Raw genomic sequence first — 22,087 nt, forward strand, 5'->3', positions numbered from 1 at the left:
AATCCCACTTTTGGGCATTTACTCGAATGATCACAAGACCATACTAAAGCTACCAGCACAACTATGTTTATCGCATCATTATTGACCATAGCTAAGATATGGAACCAACCCAGATGCTCCTCAGTAGATGAATGGATCAAGAAAATGTGGTATATATGCACAATGGAATTCTATGCCTCCGTCAGAAAGAATGACATTGCCCCATTTGTTAGGAAATGGAAAGACTTGGAAAAAATTATATTAAGTGAAGTAAGCCAAGCCCAAAGAAATAAAGGTCCCATGGTTTCCCTTATTTTACAAAGCAGGAATTTTTAAGCCAATACAATGTGATAGAAAAGAGTTTTTGTGGTGGTGGGGGGGACAGTGTAGTTGTGTGAGGTGGGAGGCGAGGGATAGTAGGGGAAAAACAAAGGAGGAGGCAACAATGCTTGATAAGAAATGTACTCATTACCTTGCTCATGTAACTGTAACCCCTCTGTACAGTATTTTCACAATAAAAAACTTTTTTTTTTTTTTTAATTTTTTTATTGTAAAGATTCTATACAGAGGGTTACAGTTACATGAGTGGGGTAATGAGTACACTTCCTCTTGAACATTGTTACCCCCTCCATTGTTTTCTCCCTACCATCCCCTCCCTCCCTCCCTTCCCCAAGGTTCTTTTTTTTTTTTTTTTTTTTTTTGATTGTGATTAAGTGATTACTTAATTTCCGGAAATTCACAGTATTGTGGAATAATGATGCTCATTTAAAGTCACACGTTCATTCTAACTTTCCTGGAGCAAATTGTCTATCACAGTCTGTAATATATAACGGTGTTCATATGTTATATACCACACACGTGATCAGCAGCATGGGGATATTTAGTAGTGGTTCAACCAGATGAGTGGGAGTTCTTTGTTTCTTAAGTCCTGTTAGTTTTGTCATATCACCTAACATTTTGGATTTATCATCCGCTTATCAGGGAGACCATGTACTGTTTGTCTCTTCGTTCTTGGCTTACCTCGCTCAACATGATTCCTTCTAGCTCCATCCATTTCCCTGCAAATGCCATTATTTTGTCATTTCTAATGGCTGCATAATATTCCATTGTGTATAGATACCACAATTTTTGGATCCATTCATCTGTGGTGGGGCATCTAGGTTGTTTCCATATCCTAGCTATTGTGAACAGTGCTGCAATAAACATGGAGGTGCACGTGTCCTTGTATATTGGTTCCTGTTGTTCAGGGTAGATGCCTAGAAGTGGTATGACTGGGTCGTAAGGGAGGTCAATCTTTAGCTTTCTAAGGACCCTCCAGACTGCTTTCCAAAGTGGTTGTATGAGTGTACATTCCCACCAGCAGTGTAATAGCGTTCCTCGTTCTCCACATCCCCTCCAGCATTTGTCGTTGGCTGATTTGTGGATGTGGGACATTCTGACTGGGGTAAGGTGGTATCTCAGGGTTGTCTTTATTTGCATTTCCTTCACCACCAGGGATGATGAACATTTCCTCATGTGTTTCTTTGCCATTTTTATTTCTTCATTTGAGAAGTCCCTCTTTAGTTCCCTTGCCCATTTAGTAATTGGTTTGTTAGGTTTGGGAGGGATTAGTTTCTTGAGTTCCCTGTATATACAGGATGTTAACCCCTTGTCTGATATATTGCTGGTAAATATTTTTTCCCAATTAGTTGGTTGTCTTTCTAGCTTGGTTGCGATAGCTTTATCTGTGCAGAAGCTTTTTATTTTAAGGTAGTCCCATTTGTCGAGTCTCTCTCCAATTTGTTGTGACCCTGGGACTCTGTTCAGGAAGTTCCTTCCTGTGCCTATTAGTTCAAGTGTCTCTCCTACTCTGTCCTGCAGTAGTTTCAGAGATTCAGGTTTAATGTTAAGGTCTTTAATCCATTTTGAGTTGATGTTGGTGCATGGTGATAGGCTGGGGTCCACTTTTAGTTTTCTGCATGTGGCTGCCCAGTTTTCCCAGCACCAGCGGTTGAAGAGGCTGTGTTTCTTCCATTGTATGTCTTTGGCTCCTTTGTCGAATATCAGCTGGCTGTAGGCCTGTGGATTTATTTCTAGATCTTCTATTCTGTTCCATTGGTCTTCGGGTCTGTTTTTGTGCCAGTACCATGCTGTCTTTGTTATTATAGCTCTGTAGTAGAGTTTGAAGTTCGGCATGGATAGCCCTCCCATATTGTCTTTATCCCCTAGAATTGTTTTGGCTATTCTAGGTCTTTTGTTGTTCCATATGAATTTTTGGACTGTTTTCTGTATTTCAGAGATGTACGTCATTGGGATTTTAATAGGAATTGCGTTGAATTTGTATATTAGTTTTGGAAGTATTACCATCTTTACTATATTAAGTCGGCCTATCCAGGAGCATGGGAGGTCTTTCCATTTCCTAGTGTCTTCTGCAATTTCTTTCTTTAACTTTTTATAGTTCTCATTAAATAGTTCTTTTACATCTTTGGTTAGGTTAATTCCTAAATATTTTATTTTTCGGGAGGTTATTGTGAATGGGGTTGCTCCCTTTATTTCCCTCTCTTCCTGTACATTATCAGTGTATAGGAAGGCAACTGATTTTTGTGGGTTTATTTTGTATCCTGCTATTTTGCCAAAGTGATTTATGATTTCTAAGAGTTTGGGGATGGAGTTTTTGGGATCTTGGAGGTATAGTATCATGTCGTCTGCAAAAAGGGATAGTTTAACTTCTTCTTTTCCTATGCGGATCCCTTTAATGTCTTTTTCTTGCCTTATTGCCCTGGCTAAGGGTTCTAGGACTATATTGAAGAGGAGTGGAGACAGTGGGCATCCTTGCCTTGTTCCTGATTTTAGGAGAATTGGTTGTAGCTTTTCCCCATTAAGTATAATATTGGCTATTGGTCTGTCATAAATGGCTTTTATTGTTTTTAGAAATGTTCCTTCTATTCCTATTTTCTCCAGAGCTTTTAGCATGAATGAATGTTGAATTTTGTCAAAGGCCTTTTCTGCATCTGTAGCGATAATCATGTGATTCTTGACCTTGGCTCTGTTGATATGTTGGATTACATTTATTGACTTACGTATGTTAAACCATCCCTGTGTCTCTGGGATGAAGCCTACCTGGTCATAGTGAATTATTTTTTTTATGTGTTTCTGGATTCTGTTAGCTAGAATCTTGTTAAGGATCTTTGCATCTGTGTTCATCAAGGAGATTGGCCTGTAATTCTCCTTTTTGGTTGGGTCTTTGCCTGGTTTGGGGATGAGTGTGATATTGGCTTCGTAGAATGAGTTTGGGATAGCTCCTTCCTTCTCTGTTTCTCTGAAGAGCTTGAGGAGTATGGGTATTAGTTCTTGTTTGAAGGTCTTATAGAATTCTGCTGTGAATCCATCTGGTCCTGGGCTTTTTTTTGTTGGAAGACTTTTGATAGCTTCCTGTATCTCATTATAGGATATTGGCTTATTTAATTGGTTAACTTCTTCTTTGCTCAGTTTGGGCAACTTGTATTTCTCTAAAAATGCATCCATTTCTGCCCGATTTTCTTCCTTTAGAGAGTATAGCTTTTGAAAGTAGTCTGTTAGAATTGTTTGGATATCTTGGGTACGTGTTATGATGTTTCCCGTGGCATCCCTAATCCTATTAATATGGGTTTCCTCTCTTCTTTTTTTAATTAATCTAGCCAATGGGCCATCAATTTTGTTTATTTTTTCAAAGAACCAGCTTTTTGTTTGGTTTATTTTGGTTATGGTTTTCTGATTTTCTAATTGGTTAATCTCTGCTTTTAATTTGGTTATCTGGCTTCTTCTAGTAGCTTTAGGTCCCATTTTTTCCTGTTTTTCTAGCTGTTTTAATTGCAACATGAGATTATTTACTTGGTCTGTCTCCATTCTCTTGATGTGGGCACTGAGGGCAATAAATTTGCCCCTCAGGACTGCTTTTGCTGTGTCCCACAAGTTTCTTTGTGAGGTGTTTTCATTTTCATTGAGTTGTAGGAAATGCTTTATTTCTTCTCTGATCTCTTCTGTTATCCAGGCATTGTTAAGGAGTGTGCTGTTCAATTTCCATGTATTGGAGAAATTTCTGCGGTATGCTTTGTTATTGAGAGCTAGCTTGATTCCACTGTGGTCAGATAGGATACAGGGGATTATGTCGATCCCTTTGTATTTGCTTAAGTTCCTTGCATGAACTATGATATGGTCTATTTTGGAGAAAGTTCCGTGAGCTGCTGAGAAGAATGTGTACTGTGTTGTTTTAGGGTGAAATACTCGGTAGATGTCAGTTAATTCCGCTTGCAGTATGGCCTCTCTTAATTCGGTAGCTTCTTTGCCAATCCTCTGGTTGGTAGACCTGTCCTTTGGTGAGAGTGGTGTGTTAAAGTCTCCTAGTATTATCGTATTGGGATCTATTTTATTCTGTAAGTTTGAGAGCATTTGTTTGACATATCTGGGTGCACCAATATTTGGGGCATATAAGTTGATGATGGTTATATCCTCCTCTTGGATTGTTCCCTTTATTAATATGTAGTGTCCGTCCTTGTCTTTCTGTACTGATTTTAATGAAAAGTTTATTTTGTCAGATATCAGGATAGCTACACCTGCTTTCTTACTGGGGGCGTTTGATTGGTAGATCCTTTTCCACCCCTTCACTCTGAGTTTGTTTGTATGTTTGGCTGAGAGGTGGGTCTCCTGAAGGCAACAGATGGATGGGTCTTGTTTTCTTATCCAGTCCTCAGTTCGTTTTCTTTTAATTGGCGAATTCAGCCCATTTATATTAAGAGAAAGTATAGAGAGATGCATTGTTGTCCCTGCCATTCCGTTTTCCTAAGTTTTTCTTTTTTCCTTTCCTCCTGTGCTTGCTCAGTTAGACTTTGAGTAACGCCTGTTTGGGGCAGGCCCCAGTTCCTGGCTGCTTTCTTCAGGTTGTGTCCCCCCTCTTAGAATTCTTTGTAATGCTGGCTTAATGTTTATGTATTCATTTAGTTTTTCTTTGCTATTAAAAGTTTTCAGTTCTCCATCAAATGTGAATGCTAGCTTTGCCGGGTAGATCAGTCTGGGTTGGCAGTTATTGGCTCTCAGGGCTCGTATGGTGCTTTCCCAGGCTTTTCTTGCATTCATTGTTTGTGTGGAGAGATCTGCAGTAATTCTTATTTTTTTCCCATTGTAGTATAGCTCCTTCTTCATTTTTGCTGCATGCAGGATTGTTTCCTTATTATTCAGATCTATCATTTTTACTATAATGTGTCTAGAAGTGTTTCTCCTGGGGTCTTGCTTGTTGGGTGTTCGATAAGCTTTTGTGATGTAGTTAAGATGGTCGTTTTTGAGGTGGGGAAAATTTTCATTGATTATATTGTTAAATAGGTGGTGCATTCCCTTGCTCTGGAATTCCTCACCTTCGTCCACTCCAATTATGCGAAGGTTAAATTTTTTAGCATTATCTGCTTGCTCTTGAATATCCCTTTGGTTTAATTTGAGTAATTTTTCCATATCTGTCACTTTTTGGTCCAGTTGGTGTATTCTGTCTTCTGTATCTGACACTCGACCTTCCATTTCATTCACTCTGTTGACAGTGGCTTCTATTGTGGTTTGCATGGAGGAAATGGATCCCTTTATGGATTCAATGTTGGTTCTCAGAGTACTGATCTCACCTCTCAATGAGGTATGCATTACCTCTAATTTGGCGTTTATCTCACTTCTTACTGAGGTTTGTGCAGCTTCTATTTTTGCATGCATCTCTTGTTTGATACCCTGTATCTCTTTGGATAGTTCATCCTTGTGCTCTTTCAATTTCTGATCAATTTCTCGCTTTATTTCTTGAGTCATTGCCTCCAGCAACCCTTGGAAGTAGCCTTTGTCTTCCATTCCTGCTTTGCTCCCACTGGGGCTCTCCCCTGTGTGGCTGCTGGCTTTTGAGGTGAGCTTGCTGTCCTGGGTGGTAGTAAACCTTGTGATTTTTCTCTGTGATTTTCGCATGGAGGTTCAGGAGACTGCTCTTCAATTTTGTTTTGGTGTGTCTGTCTTTGCTTGGTTGCTGATTCTGTATTGGTAGAGAGAGTCTGTGCCTGATCTGGGTTCTGTTGGGAGCCTATTTCCAGCTGCTATTCTGACTTACTTAGGATTCTCAGCTCTCTGCTGTAGATTGCTGGCAGTTCCCGCCTTTGGAAGGGTTGAGCAGCCTAGACTGCTTGTGTTTGCTCCTACGGGTGCTCTTGTGAAGAACAGATGCTCTGGATGCACTCTCCCAAATGCTGGAGTCTGCTATGGGCTCCTGATGTGTTTTTGTTTGTTTGTTTTGGGCTGGTTGTGGGCTTGAACTCTAGGTTTGGGTGCTGTCCCTCAGCTTTTCAGCTCAAGGCTGGCACCCTACCGTTTGAGCCACAGCACCACTTCTGACCCTTTTTGCTTTTGTGATGCTGAGGAATCAGATCCAGGGCCTCAAACATCCAAGACTATCACTCTATTGCTGAGCCGCCTTAACAGTCTGAGCTCCTGCTTACTATCAGGTGCTGGCAGCCTGTGTTGCCCAATTCCCAGTCTAGGGTATATGGGTGGAGTTTTGGTGGGGTTTGGGCTTCTCTTGTCCTGGGCCTCCAGGTCTTTTGTTGTCACAGGCGTGCTTCCCCGGGGAGTGTTGTTTCCTGGCTTTCTCCCCTCTGTTGAGGCGTATGCTCAGCTTTTTACTTCAATTGGGAGGAGTTGGTTGTGTTGTTCAGGCGCCGGATCCCGGGCCTGGTTCCGGCCCCAGCCTGGAGCGCGCTTGTTAGGCCTGTGCTGATGTGTATACCACCTAGGTTATGCAGCCTGGAGCGCACTCGTTAGGCCTGTGCTGATGTGTATACCACCTAGGTTATACAGCCTGGGGGACACAGTTCAAATTTCTTCTACTGTTGGTAGTCTTGACCCAGGGGCGCTGTTCCTGGCTTGGGCATTTAAGCTCCCTTCCAGGGGTGCTCTTGCTCTAGCCTGGCCAGCTGAGTGTGCTCCACGGGCTGGTGGAGCTCTCAAACAGTTCCCAGTTTTAGTGGGTCCTGTGGTCCGGGTGTTGGGGTAGGGAGTCTAGGTCAGGGTCTGGGGATTCCCTCCAGCTCTGGTCTCCCTTGAGGGATACACTTCCCCTGTGGGGTACTCACCCTGGAGCTGGTTGTTTCTGTGTGGTGTAGGTCGTCAGTTGTTGTTGCAATCCGGGCTGGGTTGGGCGGTGGTGGCTCTGTGTGATTCTTTTCTGTCTCTGCCTCTGTCGAAGCTGTCGGGTCAAGAGTGTCCCCGCTCAGACAGCTTCTTCACGGTACCTCTGGGGCCCGAGTGGCCCCGCCGGGTCGTTGCGATCGTGATCGGGCGGGCGGGTGGGTGGTCTGCAGACAGTTCCCTTTGCGTGCTGCTGGCGGTTTTGGCGGGATGGAACCTTTCTGCTCTGGTGGAGAGTGCCGGGTCGTTGCGATCGCGATCGGGCGGGCGCGCTGCTGGTGCCGAGGGGCTTTGGCGGGATGGAGCCTCTCTGCTCAGGTGGAGAGTGAGGGGTGGGGGTGGGATCCTCGTGGAGACTCCCGGCTGGTAGGCTTCTCTGTTCCTGGCGATCCGCTGTTCTGTAAACCAGTACCTGGTGATCTGAAAGCGGCCCCCTGTGTCTCTGCTGTGTCTCTTGGGGCTCCCGCAGCCCCCGCCGGGCCGGCTGGCCGGCGGCTTGGCGCACTGCCGCGCGGCCAGTAAAGGTTGGGGGAGGGGTCTTCGCTTTTCTTCTGAAATTCTTCTTTTCCTCTGTTTCTTTTTTGTTATTCTCCGCCTCTGGTTTTTCTCTGAGTGTTCGTCTTTTTGTTGTTGTCGGTCTCTTGGGGAGATTAAGCGTTGGAGCTCGAACTCTCTTTTTGGTTGGAGAGAGCTGTGGCGTTTCCCTACTGCCCCGTCGCCATCTTGGTCCCCCCTCCAATAAAAAACTTTTTATAAAAAATTAAAAAGTTTTTCTCACAGTGAGCACATTATCTTAACAAATTGCATTTCTCAATAAGCTTACAGCAGAAAATACTTTGAACTTTTGAATTGTAATTTCCTTTTTTTTTTTTTTTTTTGGTGGTCGTGGGGCTTGTACTCTGGGCCTGAGCGCTGTCCCTCAGCTCTTCAGCTCAAGGCAAGCGCTCTATCACTTGAGCTACAACGCCACTTCCTGTAATTTCCTTTTGTCCAAGACAGGTCCTAATAAAAAAAAATTGTGCTGAGTGCTGGTGGCTCACACCTGTAAAATCTGGCTACTCAAGAGGCTGAGATCTGAGGATCACGGTTCAAAGCCAGCCTGGGCAGAAAAATATGTGAGGCTCTCATCTCCAATTAACCACTAGAAAACCCGAAGTGGTGCTGTGGCTCAAGTGGTAGAGCGCTTGCCTTGAGCGGAAGAGTGCAAGGACAGTGCCCAAGCCCAGAGTTCAAGCCCCATGACCGACCAAAAAAAAAGAAAAAAATTTGCTATTGTGATTATTACTACTGTTACACTTAAGTTGGTAAATCACCCTTTTCCAGCTACTATTGTATTCTCTTCTAAAGTTATCTTCCCTCTCTTGTTTTATACCTGCACTTGTGCACACAGCTACCAACACCCTTCTCCAGCAGTCTGAATATACACGGTATACACCTTATTATATAGACAGGCTTATATGGAGAAGGCAGATTGGAAGTCTAGTCAACCAGGTGTGGAATGTGCCCCTGTAATCCCAGCTACTTTGGTGGTGGAGGCAGGAGGATGGATCATTTTTGCTCTGGAGTTTGGGACTGTCCTGAGTAACATGACAGTCTTTAAAACTAATACCTTTTTTTTAAAGGACAATAGTAATAAGACCTTAGATCTGAGTGTATGTGTACGTGCATGCATGCATGTAGGTCCTGAGGTTTGAGCTCAGGGTGTGGGCATTCTTCCTGAGCTTTTGTGCCGAAGGCAGCTAACACTCTACCAATTGAACCACAGATCCACTTCTGGCTTTTTCTGAGTAGTTTATTAGGGATAAGAGTCTCATGGACTTTTCTGCCTGGGCTGGCTTCAAACCACAGTCTTAAAGATCTCAGCCTCCTGAGTAGCTAGGATTACAGGCATGAGCCACCACTGCCCGGCTGCATGTTCTTTATGTATTTTGACTTACTCCTTCTAGCATAAAGAAATGAAATAGTTTCTAACTTGTCTGCCATCTCTCCCAGTGATAAATGCTGCTCATTCCTTCTACAATGGAACAACTACTTTGCCAATATCAGAGGAAGACAGAACCCCACGGAAAAGAATTAGCAAGACATTAAATATGACTACCAGCCCTGAGGAAAAAAGGAAAATCATTGGTGATACTTTTGTTAAGGTACTTTGAGTGTCCTCAAGAGTGAGATATATACATATATGTATATATATGTGTGTGTATATATATACATATCTGAATTTTTTTAGTAGTTTTATTGTATACTATATCAAATAACAGAATTGCCATTTTGATTTGTGTGTGTGTGTGTGTTTGAGACTTTTACTATATATTGTTTTTGTATATTGACAAATAAGGAATTTTTTTTTTGGCCAGCCTGGAGCTTGAAAGGGCCTGGGCTCTGTCCCAGAGCCTCTTTGTGCTCAAGGCTAGCGCTCTACCACATGAGCCACAGCACCACTTCTGGCTTTTTTTTTTTTTTTTTGAGTAGTTTGTTGGAGTTAAGAGCCTCATGGGGACTTTTCTGCCCAGGCTGATTTCAAAACTCAATCTCCAGATCTCAGACTCCTGAGTAGCTAGGATTATAGGTATAAGCCACTGGTGCCCGGCTCAGGAACTTATGTTTTAAAAGAATGTTGCTAAGCTATTGTTTTAGTTGCTTTTAATAATATGTTTTCAGTTGATACTGGTCTCTGCCCATGGGAATTTCAGTGGCTATAGATTTCAATCTCATGAAGGAATGTTTGCTAACTTTTTAGAATCATGTAAAAGCATGTCTTCTTAGGAATTGATTTTAGAGTTTGGTGGATCTAATTTCCTTTTGGGGTTGCAAATGGCCACTGAGAAATTGCATTGGATATATGAAATGCTGCTGTTTCCTGAGGGTTCAACATTAGTCTTCTGTTGGTTCTAGATTGCCAATGAAGTGATTGGAGAGATGAATTTAAAACCAGAGGAGGTGTTCCTTGCTCAAGGCACTTTACGGCCTGATCTGATTGAAAGTGCATCCTTAGTTGCAAGCGGCAAGGCTGAACTCATCAAGACACACCACAATGACACAGAACTAATCAGAAAGCTGAGAGAAGAGGTAAACATCTAGGAAACTTCCACAAAGGAGTTTTCCTCTTCCTCCCTCCCATATCCACCACCAAGCAGCTCTCACCACCTCTTGAGTTTAGAACACACAGAGGTACTTCACACCCATCAGCAGATACTCTTCATCCTCTGTTCTCACCTGCATTCCCCTGCTTGCCCTGAGTAACCACCGTCTGCTAATTGATTTTTGTCTATATTTTTACTCATTCTGGACATCCTTTATGTAATGGGTACATACTCATGACTGTGGTTCTTAACGCTTACTGTATTCTCAGGGTTCCACTACATTGCAGAAATTGTTTTCATTGCCAAGTAATATTCATTGTGTGGACATACTGCATTTTATTTATCCACTCATTACTGGACATCTGGGTTCCCACTTTTTTACTTTTAACACTTTTTGACTACCTTAAGTACATTATATAAGTAGAATCCTGCAGTATTATTTTTGTGTGACTGGCTTATTTTACTTAGCATAATGTCCTTAGGATTCATCCATGTTGTAGTATATGACAGAATTTCTTTCCTGTTAATGACTGCCGAATAATGTAACATTGTGTGGGCATAAACTATTCATGAATGAACATGTGGATTGCTTTCACTTTTTGAATGTTTTGAATAGTGATTCATACATATATTATTCCATGTCTGTTTCCAGTTGTTTTTTTTGGGGGGGGGGGGTGTCAGTTGAACTCTGGGCCTGGCTGCTGTCCCTGAGCTCTTCAGCTCAAGGTTAGTGCTCTGTCACTTGAGGCACAGTGCCACTTTTGGTTTTCCAGTGGTTAACTGGAGTCTCACGGACTTTCCTGCCTGTGTTGGCTTTGAACTGTGATCCTCAGATCTCAGCCTTCTGAGGAGCGAGGTTTACATGTTTCTAGTTCTTGAGTACAGAGCAGGAGGCAAATTGCTGGATCACATGATAGTTCTACTTTTAGCTCTTTTGCTGTTTTCTATGGCAGTTGTATTGTTTTGCAGTCTAACCAATAGTACACAAAAACTTCATTTCTCCACATCTTATCATTTACTATATTTATTTGAATGATAGTTTTTTTAATGTGTGTGTCATTTAATTGGAGCCACCCCAGTGGCTGTGAAGTAGTAGTATCTTTGTTTTTCTTTCTCTCTTTCCCCCTCCCTCTCTCCCCTTCTTCCCTCCCTCTCCTGTCTCCTCTCTCGCCTCTTTCTCCTCTCTACCTCCCTTCTTCCCCTTTTCTCTTCTCTCTCTGTCTTTTTCTCCCCTCTCCTCTTTTTTCTCTGCTCTATATCTCCTCTCTCTATGTATCTATATTTCTTCTCTATATCTATCTGTGTCTATCTGTCTGGTTTTTGTTTTTGTTTTTTTTTGACACAGAGTAGTTCAGACTGGCCTGGAACATGATATGTAGCCTAGGTTGGATTTGAACTTGCCGTTCTCCTGCCTTAGGCTATGTGCTGGAGTTATAAGTACATACCACCATACCCAGTCTGACATTTGTTGAAGGAAAATAATAATAGGGAAAGTCAGTCACTTACTGCCCTTTGTTTTTGAAGCCATTTTGATGGCTAGCTTGTGTTGGTTGACCTTTTTGTCTCTTACAGGGAAAAGTAATAGAACCTTTGAAAGATTTTCATAAAGATGAAGTAAGAATTTTAGGCAGAGAACTTGGACTTCCAGAAGAGTTAGTTTCCAGGCATCCATTTCCAGGTAAAAAAAATAGATTGGATTTTGTTGACTTGTCTTTAGCCTTTCATGATAATTCAGTCCAGACAGTTTTGAATGATGTATCATTTTGAAGAGTCTGTAACATGAGAGAAATGAAGGATAGGGAACAAATTTTCCCTTTGGTGAGTCATGGGGCTTGAACTCAGGAAATGGGTGATCTATCTCCCTGAGTTTTTTCACTCAAAGCTAATGCTCTACCACTTTGAGCCACAGGGCCACTTAAAATTTTTCTGGTAGTTGATGGAAGACCAGAGTCTCATGGACTTTGCTGCCTGGGTTGGCTTTGACCTGGGATCCTCCGATGTCAGCCTCATGAGTAGCTAGAATTACAGGCATGAGCCACCAGCACTGGGCTTCTTTTGATTTCCTACTGTATGTTCATCATTTTGTCCTCATTTTCCATTGTATTTAGATATTATACAGTCCATAGGGGTTTGGTATATAGATGAGAAACCAAAGAATAGATACTTTTTAATATCATTACTAAAAGATTCTTAGAGCTAGGATTTATGTGTTCTTCTGTTTTATGTATCAGGTTGTATCTCCAAAACATTAGAAATATACCCCCCTCCACACTTGGTTGTGCTTAAGCCATAGTCCTTCCTCACTCTCTTGAGTAGCTGAGACTATATGTATGTACCACTGTACCTGGCCTAGTACTTTTTAAGATTTTTTTCTATGTCTGGTTTGAAGGAACAAAGCATTGCATTTGTGTATACTTTACACCGTTCTCTGTATCTATATCATGAACAACAACAACAAAGATTAAAGTCATCTACTGATAGAAAAAATTGAAAGTTGAGACTAAGGGTCTTAAAGTGTTTTATTTTGAGCTTGGCAAGACTTGAACCTCAGATTTAGCAGTATAGTACTTAAGTGATGATGAGGATGGTCCAATTAAACTAAAAACATAGTAATAACTAACGTTTTTAAAACACTTAGGCACTCTGCTTTGGAAAATATTGTCATATATTATTCTCATAGTAGAAGCTGGTCTTGTTCTGTTTTTCAGGTGAGGAAATTTATGGATCAGACTAATTTGCCAAGTTACACAGAATAGAAGGTGTAGAGATGGGATTATATTTCTAGTAATTGGATGTCTGCTGTGAATCATCATGCTTCCCCTCCCCCCAAAACAGTGTAGCATTGTGGAATCTAGAGGTGTAAGATCAGTCCTTGGTGTGTGTGCTGGCGAAGGATGGTGGGAAATGTTGGGAGGGGGAGGTTACTGTGTGCTGAGCTTGGTCATCATTTCAGCTAGGCTTCTATGCATTCGACATCCATCGGGCTTTCTGCCATCTAAGATTTCATTATTTTCCTTTAAAAACTAACCTTAAGCTCTCCATCTCAAGATGAACAATGAGACTGGGGACAGTTAACTGATATGGCTCGCATTTGCCTGTAATCAGCCATTTCCTGTATGGCAAAGTAGTGATTCCAGGTTTTCTAAGATTACTACATATCAACTGTTAAGGACTTGGTAAAATATATGTACTGGTTTGTTGATATATTTTCTTAAATAGCATAGGGTAGCTCATTATACTTTTTTGTGTGTATACTTTTTTGTGTGTATATTATAAAAAATAAATTGGCATATGTAACATGATTTTAAAATAATACGTAACAAAATTAGGAAGTAGAAGGCATTGATACAGAGACACTTGAAGTAATGTTTTAAAATATTTTGAGTAGGAACCCAGTAGTTACATTTGAAATTAATACTTTGTTTACAATGGGGAGGTTTGTTTTGGATTGAACCCAGGTCTGTGCTATACCTCTGAGCTATACCACTGGCTCCGAGCTGAGATACAGATCAGTGGTGAGGCCTTGGCCTTGATCCATAGCACCCTATAAACACTTTTGGATGGCAGATAGATTTTAATTTTGTAAGGATTATGTTTTGAAAGTGACATTTTCTGTTAGTTTTCTGGTGTTACTCTAATTTCAGGTCCTGGCCTGGCAATTCGAGTAATATGTGCAGAAGAACCTTATATTTGTAAGGATTTTCCTGAAACCAACAACATTTTGAAAATAGTAGCTGATTTTTCTGCAAGCGTTAAGAAGGTAATCATTTGACACATCTAATAAGTGAATGGAATACTTCTGCACTGCTTTACTTGCAAATTTGTTAAAATTTCATGATTGGAAAAGTCAAATTAGTAAACCTTAATATGACTGAAGAAAATATGTTGCAGAGACTGAAATGAAGACTTCTCTTTCCAGAAAATCTGGATATGTCCTATATGCCTAAAAAATAATAGAGGTAAACTGCTTTCAAACCTGCATTATGTATGGGGGATTCTGGGAGTTAGGGAGGAGCTGAAGTACCAGTTGTAGAGCACAGCTGTCTGTCCTCACCTGTGTGGCCTTGGACTGCTGAGCGGCTGGACTTGACTCGTGGTTCTTCTCAGGGGCCGCACTCGAGCTACACACTTATCAGAAGAGTGGTCAGTCAGAGTGGCAGGGCAGTCACTTTTGACCTATGTGTTCTGAAAACTGCAAGCTAAGAAATATACAAGAAAAGTAGAAATAAAAGGCATTGATAATACAAATATATATACATAAAAGTATATAAGTACAAATAAAAGTACACTACTAAAAATGACTGAGTAGATATGGAATGAAATTAATAACTGAAATTAACCATAGTTGGAAAGAGAGCCATGGGCTCAGAGGTAGATGTGAAGACCTTATCTGGAAATGAGGGTCAGTTGTCAGAAAGAAAACAGTATAGAGCCAAGCGCTGGTGGCTCACGCCTGTAATCCTAGTTACTCAGGAGGCTGAGAGCTGAGGATAACGGTTCAAAGCCAGCCTGAGTAGGAAAGTCTGTGAGACTCTTTATCTCCAGTTAACCACCAGAAAACTGGAAGTGGTGCTGTGGCTCAAGTTGTCGAGTACTAGCCTTGAGCAAAAGAATCTCAGGGACACAGTCCCTGAGCCCTAAATTTAAGCCCCAGCACTGGCAAGAGAAAGGAAAAATGAAAATGGTGTGTGTAAAAGAGCTTCAAGCAGGAATGAGAGGTCAGCTTTAACATCTGTCTAGGGAATAGTAGGTCAGTAAATAAATTTGTCTAAGCAGGTAAAAGATGACACCTAGGATTCATTTTACATGACGCAGGCAGGCTGAGGGGAAGATGATGACACCTGGCTGGCATATCTTAGTGAAATTACAGAGTGTCAGAGACAACATGGCTACAGAGAAATGATGGAAAATCTATAGACATTGAAGTTAGCAAAACTCTGAAATACAGTAATTTTCTGATAAAATTTACTGCCAATAGCCACTTAACGCCTACCCTGGCTTTGCTTAGAATCATCCAGGGAGCTTTGGAGGTCTGTTGCTCTCCCTTTTCCCTAGTGTCCGTGAGCATCCTGAGTAAAATGAGGGATGGAGGTTAAGAACTAGCATTTTAAAGAACCTGCTTCATGAGAAGCAAAAATATCTCAGTAGAAAAGGAAATGGTAAAAGGAACAAACACACTATTCAGATACTAATAACAATGGTGGACCTTTTCTATTTAAAGTATAGAATAGTATATAAAGCATTAAAAGTGCCTGTATTGTTTGTCAGAAAGACTCATTATCTTGAGAGGAACTATGGAAGAATGGGTATAGAGAAGGTTTAGTTTTAAAACTTAATACAGGAAAAATAAATGAGCTGGATGAAGGTACTGGCTCAAACCAAAGAAGAGAGACAGTACGTCTTGGTGTATGCAGTATGAGCTGTTACTGACCCTCTGTGGGACAGCCTCCAGAATGCATTTTTGGCATGGTGTATAGTGAGTTAGAAAAGGATAGGCACTTACAGAAATGCGACAGGATTTTACAAAGCTGTGAGTACAGATTTGAGGATAGTACTGGCTATGGGAAGAGCCAATGCCAGGTTTTTTAACTGGCCCACACATCTCTGGTTTTCTCAGCCTCATACATTATTACAAAGAGTCAAAGCCTGCACGACAGAAGAGGATCAGGAGAAGCTGATGCAAATTACCAGTCTGCATTCACTGAATGCCTTCTTGCTGCCAATTAAGACTGTGGGTGTGCAGGTGAGTCATCTACTTAACCTTGCCTGAGTGCTCTTGTCACCTCTGGGACTAGGAATTAGGTAAGAATTAAGTAGGTACAAACCTATACACTAAATAGAGAAGTGAAATGGCCATTTAGTGGCATGTTTGTAGATTGAATAAGACTATAGGAACTGAATATTCAGGCAGAGAATTCGTAGTTTTAGAATGCCTTTTTCTTTTCTTTTCTTTTCTTTTTTTTCTTTTTTGTTGGTTGTGGGGCTTGAACTCTGGGCCTGGGTGCTGTCCCTCAGCTCTTCAGCTCAAGGGTAGCACTCTACCACTTGAGTGCCACTTCCGGTTTTCTGAGTAGTTTATTGGAGATAATAGTCTTGTGGACTTTTCTGCCCAGGCTGCTTTGAACTGCCATCCTCAGATCTCAGATTCATGAGTAGCTAGGATTATAGGCATGAGCCACTGGTACCTGGCTGTGGAACATTTTTTTCTACTCTAACTAAAAATAAGAATTTGAAGAACTCTTTGCTTCATGTCTGGCTTGCCCACTGCTTTCTTGAAGGACAGGAAATTTAGGCCATGTCCAAATTTATAGTTGGAAGTGTGAAATACAGTGGCTTTAAGATGCTTTTCTGCTGGATGCTGGTGGTTCATGCATGTTCAGGTTAATACTCAGATCTAAGGATCGTGATTCAAAGCCAGCCTAGGCAGGAAAGTCTTCTATCTTCAATTAATCACCAAAAAAGCCAGAAGTAGAATTGTGGCTCAAGTGGTAGAGTGCTGGCCTTGGGCAAAAAGGTTCAGGGACACACCCAGGTCCTGAGTTTAAGCCCCAAGAATCCCCAAGTAGAAGCTTTTCCTTAGCTGTAGAAAGGCCCTCCATGAAGCCACACTGCCAGGTGCTACTGTCGCTTGTGTGAGCAGTACCACTGCCCTCCACCTGCTGAATTTTCCTTTCTTCCAGTTCTGGTATTGAATGTGGCTCTGCTTCAACTCTGATGGCAGACAGTACTTCTGTGTTTGGTATCTATTAACTTTTTATAAAAAATTTTTTAAGTTTGTATTTATACAGAATAATTTGGATTAAGTAGAACAAAGGAAAAGGGAGCCAATTATTTTTATTCACTTTATGACTTTTTCAAATGTTTGACACCAAAATTACAATGTGGAATTCAATGTGATTTTGGATCCACAAATACCTTGTATAATGTTCATATCTGTGTAAACGCACCTCCCTCCTCTGACACATTTACAATTTGTGTGCAGCCATCCAAACTCTTCCTGTTAATGGAAATGTATAGTATCTGACTGTTAGCTGTAGTCACTTGACAGTGTAGTAGGATTCCAGAATTTGTTACTTATCTAACTTTGTAGTGCTAAGCAACCTTCCACATCTCTCCTGCTCCCTCAGTTCTCCTCCAGCTTGTGCTCAAATTCTATGATTCCACATATGATGTGTCTGTGTCTGGCTTATTTCACTTAATGTAAAGACCTTCAGTTCCATGCTTACAAAAGATGACAGGGTTTCATCCTTGTTTATGACTAAATAGTGTTTTGCTGTGTTAGCACTATGTATTTTTTGGTCCATTCATCAGTTGATGGTTACTTCATTATGCACTTAGGTTTAAGTTAGTTTTTAGCTTACTTTTAAACATGTTGGTAAGTGTCCATGAATTGTTTTTGGTTCCCACTTTATCTTTTATCAGTAAACAAGTTAGGTTGGCCAGTCATAGTAGGGAAGACATTTGAACTGAAATTCTAGTGAACTTCTGAGATATATTGACTGAATTCTGTACCATGATGCTTTAAAAACGGATTTAGGTCTAGTTTAATGTGGGATTTTAATTTGGGATTTGTTTAAATCACTAGAGAAATATCTGGAGTACACTTTTAGAAATGAGCTGCATTTGGTGGTTCATACATGAAATTCCAGCTACTTGGGTGGTGACAACCAAGAGAATCAGGATTTGGGGCCAGCCAGGAAAAAGTAATACCCCATCTTTCTTAATAATCTAGGAGTGATGGTGCATACACATGATCTCAGCCTTGCACAGGGCCATAGGGAGGAGGGTTGTGGGCCAAAAATGAGGCCTAGTCTTTAAAGGTTTTAGAGCTGGCTCAAGTGGTGGTCAAGTACTTGCCTAGTAAGCACAAAGCCCTGAATTTACCCTAGTACCTCCAAAAAAAAAAAAAAAAAAAGGAAAATACAAACTTAATAGTGTCATTATGTATAAAGTATTTTTCATCCCACCTTTTGAATATGTAAAATTGTTAAAAGTGGTTGGTTTTATGTTTTTCAGGGCGACTGCCGTTCCTACAGCTATGTGTGTGGACTCTCCAGTAAAGATGAGCCAGACTGGGAATCTCTTATTTTCCTTGCTAGGCTCATACCTCGAATGTGTCATAACATCAACAGGTGTGTTTTGCTGGGCGGTTAGGTGGGGTGCGTGGTGAAGTGGAAAGGAAGGATGTGTTAATGGAGGACCACTCAAGAAAGGTATAAGTAAGAGATGGTAGATGGGAATCAGTGGCTCTCTTCATAGTTATACTTCTGATTATAATTCAGCACTTAGCTTATGGTTGTTTCTTTTTATTTCTCCTTTCTCTTTTTCTCTCTCTTCCTCTCTCTTTCTTTTGTGCTTTAGTGATGGTTGGGACAGGTGGGTACTTTACATTATCTTAGGTTATGATCCTTCATCACAGTGCAATCCTTTTGACATAAAACTGCTACTTAAGGAAGTGGAAAGGTATTTTATTTTAGTATAAAATATAACAGCATTAAGGTATATTTTCTAGGTTTGTGGCTTATGCTGTTTGGTTGGTTATTAGTCTCTCTGTCTCTCTAGAAGTATGGGGCTTGAACTTGGGGCTTTACATTTACTAGACAGAAACTGCTACTAGAGTCACATTTGTTGTGGTTTTGTGGTAGATTCATTTCTTGTTCAGGCTGTCTTGGGCTGTGCTCTGCCTACTTAGACTTCTTGTATATACGGGTGAGAGGTGCTTCCAGAGGTCTCAAGGCCTTTCTGCCTGTGCTGATCCAGAATCTCTGTCCTCCAGATCTCAGCCATGAGCAGTTAGTACCCAGCCATACAACTGCTTTTATGATGATGTGTAATTCTAGAATGATTGACAAAAAATTTGTACGTGTTACAGACTTAGAGGGATTTGTTGACTTAATAGAAGTCTGAGAAAGTAAAGAAGGCATATATATGACAGGTATTAAAATAGCTACATTTGAATTAGAGTTTACATTTTATGGACTGAATTTTCCTTTTATTTGCACATTAATTTCTTGCATTAGATATATTACCAGATGATTTATAACCTGTTTGCAACCAATCAGTTATGTTCACTTGCAGCTCAGAAATGTCCCTTGCTTAGTGGCAGATTGCAAATTAAATGCTCTTATTTCACAGTTAACTCTCCAATTTTCTTGATGCCTATTAGTCAGCTAACAACCAAAAATAATTACTTCAGACTTTATTTACTCAGGTTGGCCGCAGAAACTAGAAATATACTTGCTAGTGTTGTTCGCAAAGTCTTATGTAATTAAAGAGAATCTGTGTTTCTTCAGATAAAAGACAATACTTCCTAGAAGGACCCAAATGCAGAAACACTTTCTTTGCAATATACTCTTTAAGGATATTCATTTCCGAAGAATGCTAATATCTCTGTAAACTTTGTTTGTGCCAGTCCTAGGGCTTAAACTCAGGGCCTTGGTGCTATCCCTGAGCACTTAGGCTCTACCACTTTGAGCCAGTATCACTATTTCCAACTTTTTGGTAGTTAATTGGAGATAAATATCTCACAGACTTTCCTGCCTAGGCTGGCTTTGAACCATGAAACTCAGATCTCAGCCTCCTTCATAGCTAACTTTATATGTCAGAAATTTCCTTTTACTGTTTATTTCCATTGCTTTATTATGTTTTTTTTTTTTTTTTTCACAGCAGTCTTGCAGTTTTGTCTCTATTTTGCTTTCGCTTTTGCTTTCGCTCAAGACATTCACTCTTTGATTAAACTTTCATGTGCTGGTTTCTTTTTCTCTGCCTTCTTGTTTTCTTTATCTGATATTTCTCCTCATATGTGGTGGTTCCTGCCAGCACTTGGCTTGTGGTAGCCTAATTCCAGTTCCTTCCTTTGTGTTCATGCAGCCTTTTGCTCTGGCACCTCCAAGGGTCCCTGGCCTGGGAAGGGTAGAGGGTGTTTCCTGATCCAGCATGTTTCATTTGATCATATCTACTTCCAGCAACAGGTCCTGGATGGATATGGAAGTATTGGGGACATTAAAGCCTAGCACATCACATGATAGGGTTTTCATAGTCACAATGCCTGTAGTATCCTGTGCTGTCACAGGATGTCACACATGGAGTTTAGGTTTACACCCATATACCATAGCCTCCTTCTATAATAGTATATTTTGCCTGTTTGGGAAAGTTGAAGCGAGGGGAGAGGCCTAACTATAAATGTCTTGTTTCTCACACTAAATGATTTCTCTATGACTTCTATCTCTTTCCTTGTTACAGAGTTGTCTATATCTTTGGCCCACCGGTCAAAGAACCTCCTACAGATGTCACTCCCACCTTCTTGACAACTGGGGTGCTCAGTACTTTGCGCCAAGCTGATTTTGAGGCTCATAACATCCTCAGAGAGTCTGGTAAGTTGGCTTTTGGCTTATCACTGCACACTGACTAGTGTCTGGAAGCTTGACATTATGGTGTCTAGTAACTGGATGTAGTGTTTGCCTTTCTGGACATTGCTGTTATATTTGCAGCAGATGGCTCCATAACACGGCCTTCCACACAGAACTCACCTCTGTGGCCGTTGGCGGGCCAGGGTGGCCTTGCTCACAGCAGCAGCAGGCACCAGCTCTGCCTGTGTAAGCTCCCAAGTATCCTTTCACTGTCCATTTGGTGCATGTTAGTTTTGTGGTGTGTGTTGATAAATTGTCCTGTTTAAGGTTTCCCTGAGGGTACCTCAAATGTGGGTTCCTAAGCATAAGAAGGCCACGATATCCTTCCAGAGGAAATCTGTGTGGTAGATAACCACATATAAGTTGATGCATGAGTTATGGTGTTACTTGTGGTTAGTTTAATGTTGGTAAATCTACAATAAATATTAATATGTCGTTAAAAAGAATTCACATAAAACATGATTATGTGTAGATGAATTGGTGAAAATGTGACCAGAGGCTGCAGGAGGCTAACCCTGATTTCTTGTAGTGTTTGTTCTGTCAGTGTTTATAGTAAGGGTTGAGTACAGTGATCCCTCACCTATCACAGGAGTTATGTGCCAGAGACCCCCACGACAGGTGAGGGATCGCTATTTATGTATTTTAAAGCCCGAGCTAGAGTGAACTGCAGTATAGCAAGGGATGACTGTATAGCTACCCCTACCCTGTGCCACATTGTTGCACTGATCGAGTTCTGTTCATGCCCCAAGGGTGTGCCTAGCTAGGTTGGGATGCGTTTTCTAGGTGTGGTGATAGGTGCTGTGTTTGTTTCTCTAGGGTATGTTGGGAAAATCAGCCAGATGCCAGTGATTTTGACACCATTGCATTTTGATCGGGACCCACTCCAGAAGCAGCCTTCCTGTCAGAGATCTGTGGTTATTCGGACTTTCATTACAAGTGACTTCATGACTGGTATACCGGCAACTCCTGGCAATGAGATCCCTGTGGAGGTGATTGATGTATTTCTTTTCTAATGTACATTTTCAGTACTCATGACATTTTATAGAGACTGGGAGAGATAGTACAAAAATTAGTATTTCTGGGATTTTTTTCTATATTCATAAGATACACACACACACACACACACACACACACACACACACACACACACACACACACACACACACACACACACACACACACACACACACACACACACACACACACACACACACACACACACACACACACACACACACACACACACGAGTACTTAATCCAGAAAAAGGCCTTAAATTTAATATGCCCTACAGATTCTGGGATTTTTTTCTATATTCATAAGATACACACGCGCGCGCGCGCACACACACACACTATACTGGGATTTTTTCTATATTCATAAGATACACACACACACACACACACACACACACACACACACACGAGTACTTAATCCAGAAAAAGGCCTTAAATTTAATA

The 22,087-nt window shown here is 41.1% G+C and overlaps 1 protein-coding gene across 1 annotated transcript in view; it reads left to right on the forward strand.

The window, feature by feature from the left end:
• The window catches only part of LOC138837097 (GMP synthase [glutamine-hydrolyzing]), a 45,589-nt gene that overhangs the window by 22,470 nt on the left and 1,032 nt on the right, over window positions 1-22,087 (forward strand). The window contains exons 8-15 of the mRNA XM_070035887.1: window positions 9,130-9,281; window positions 10,033-10,206; window positions 11,793-11,898; window positions 13,865-13,980; window positions 15,838-15,963; window positions 18,237-18,352; window positions 20,463-20,593; window positions 21,446-21,618. Coding sequence (XP_069891988.1) covers window positions 9,130-9,281; window positions 10,033-10,206; window positions 11,793-11,898; window positions 13,865-13,980; window positions 15,838-15,963; window positions 18,237-18,352; window positions 20,463-20,593; window positions 21,446-21,618 — 1,094 coding nt within the window. The remainder of the gene's footprint in view (window positions 1-9,129; window positions 9,282-10,032; window positions 10,207-11,792; window positions 11,899-13,864; window positions 13,981-15,837; window positions 15,964-18,236; window positions 18,353-20,462; window positions 20,594-21,445; window positions 21,619-22,087) is intronic.

This window comes from Dipodomys merriami, unplaced genomic scaffold (assembly GCF_024711535.1).
Source record: "Dipodomys merriami isolate MVZ:Mamm:240054 unplaced genomic scaffold, mDipMer1.0.p SCAF_261, whole genome shotgun sequence".
In the NCBI taxonomy this organism is placed as follows: Eukaryota; Metazoa; Chordata; class Mammalia; order Rodentia; family Heteromyidae; genus Dipodomys; species Dipodomys merriami.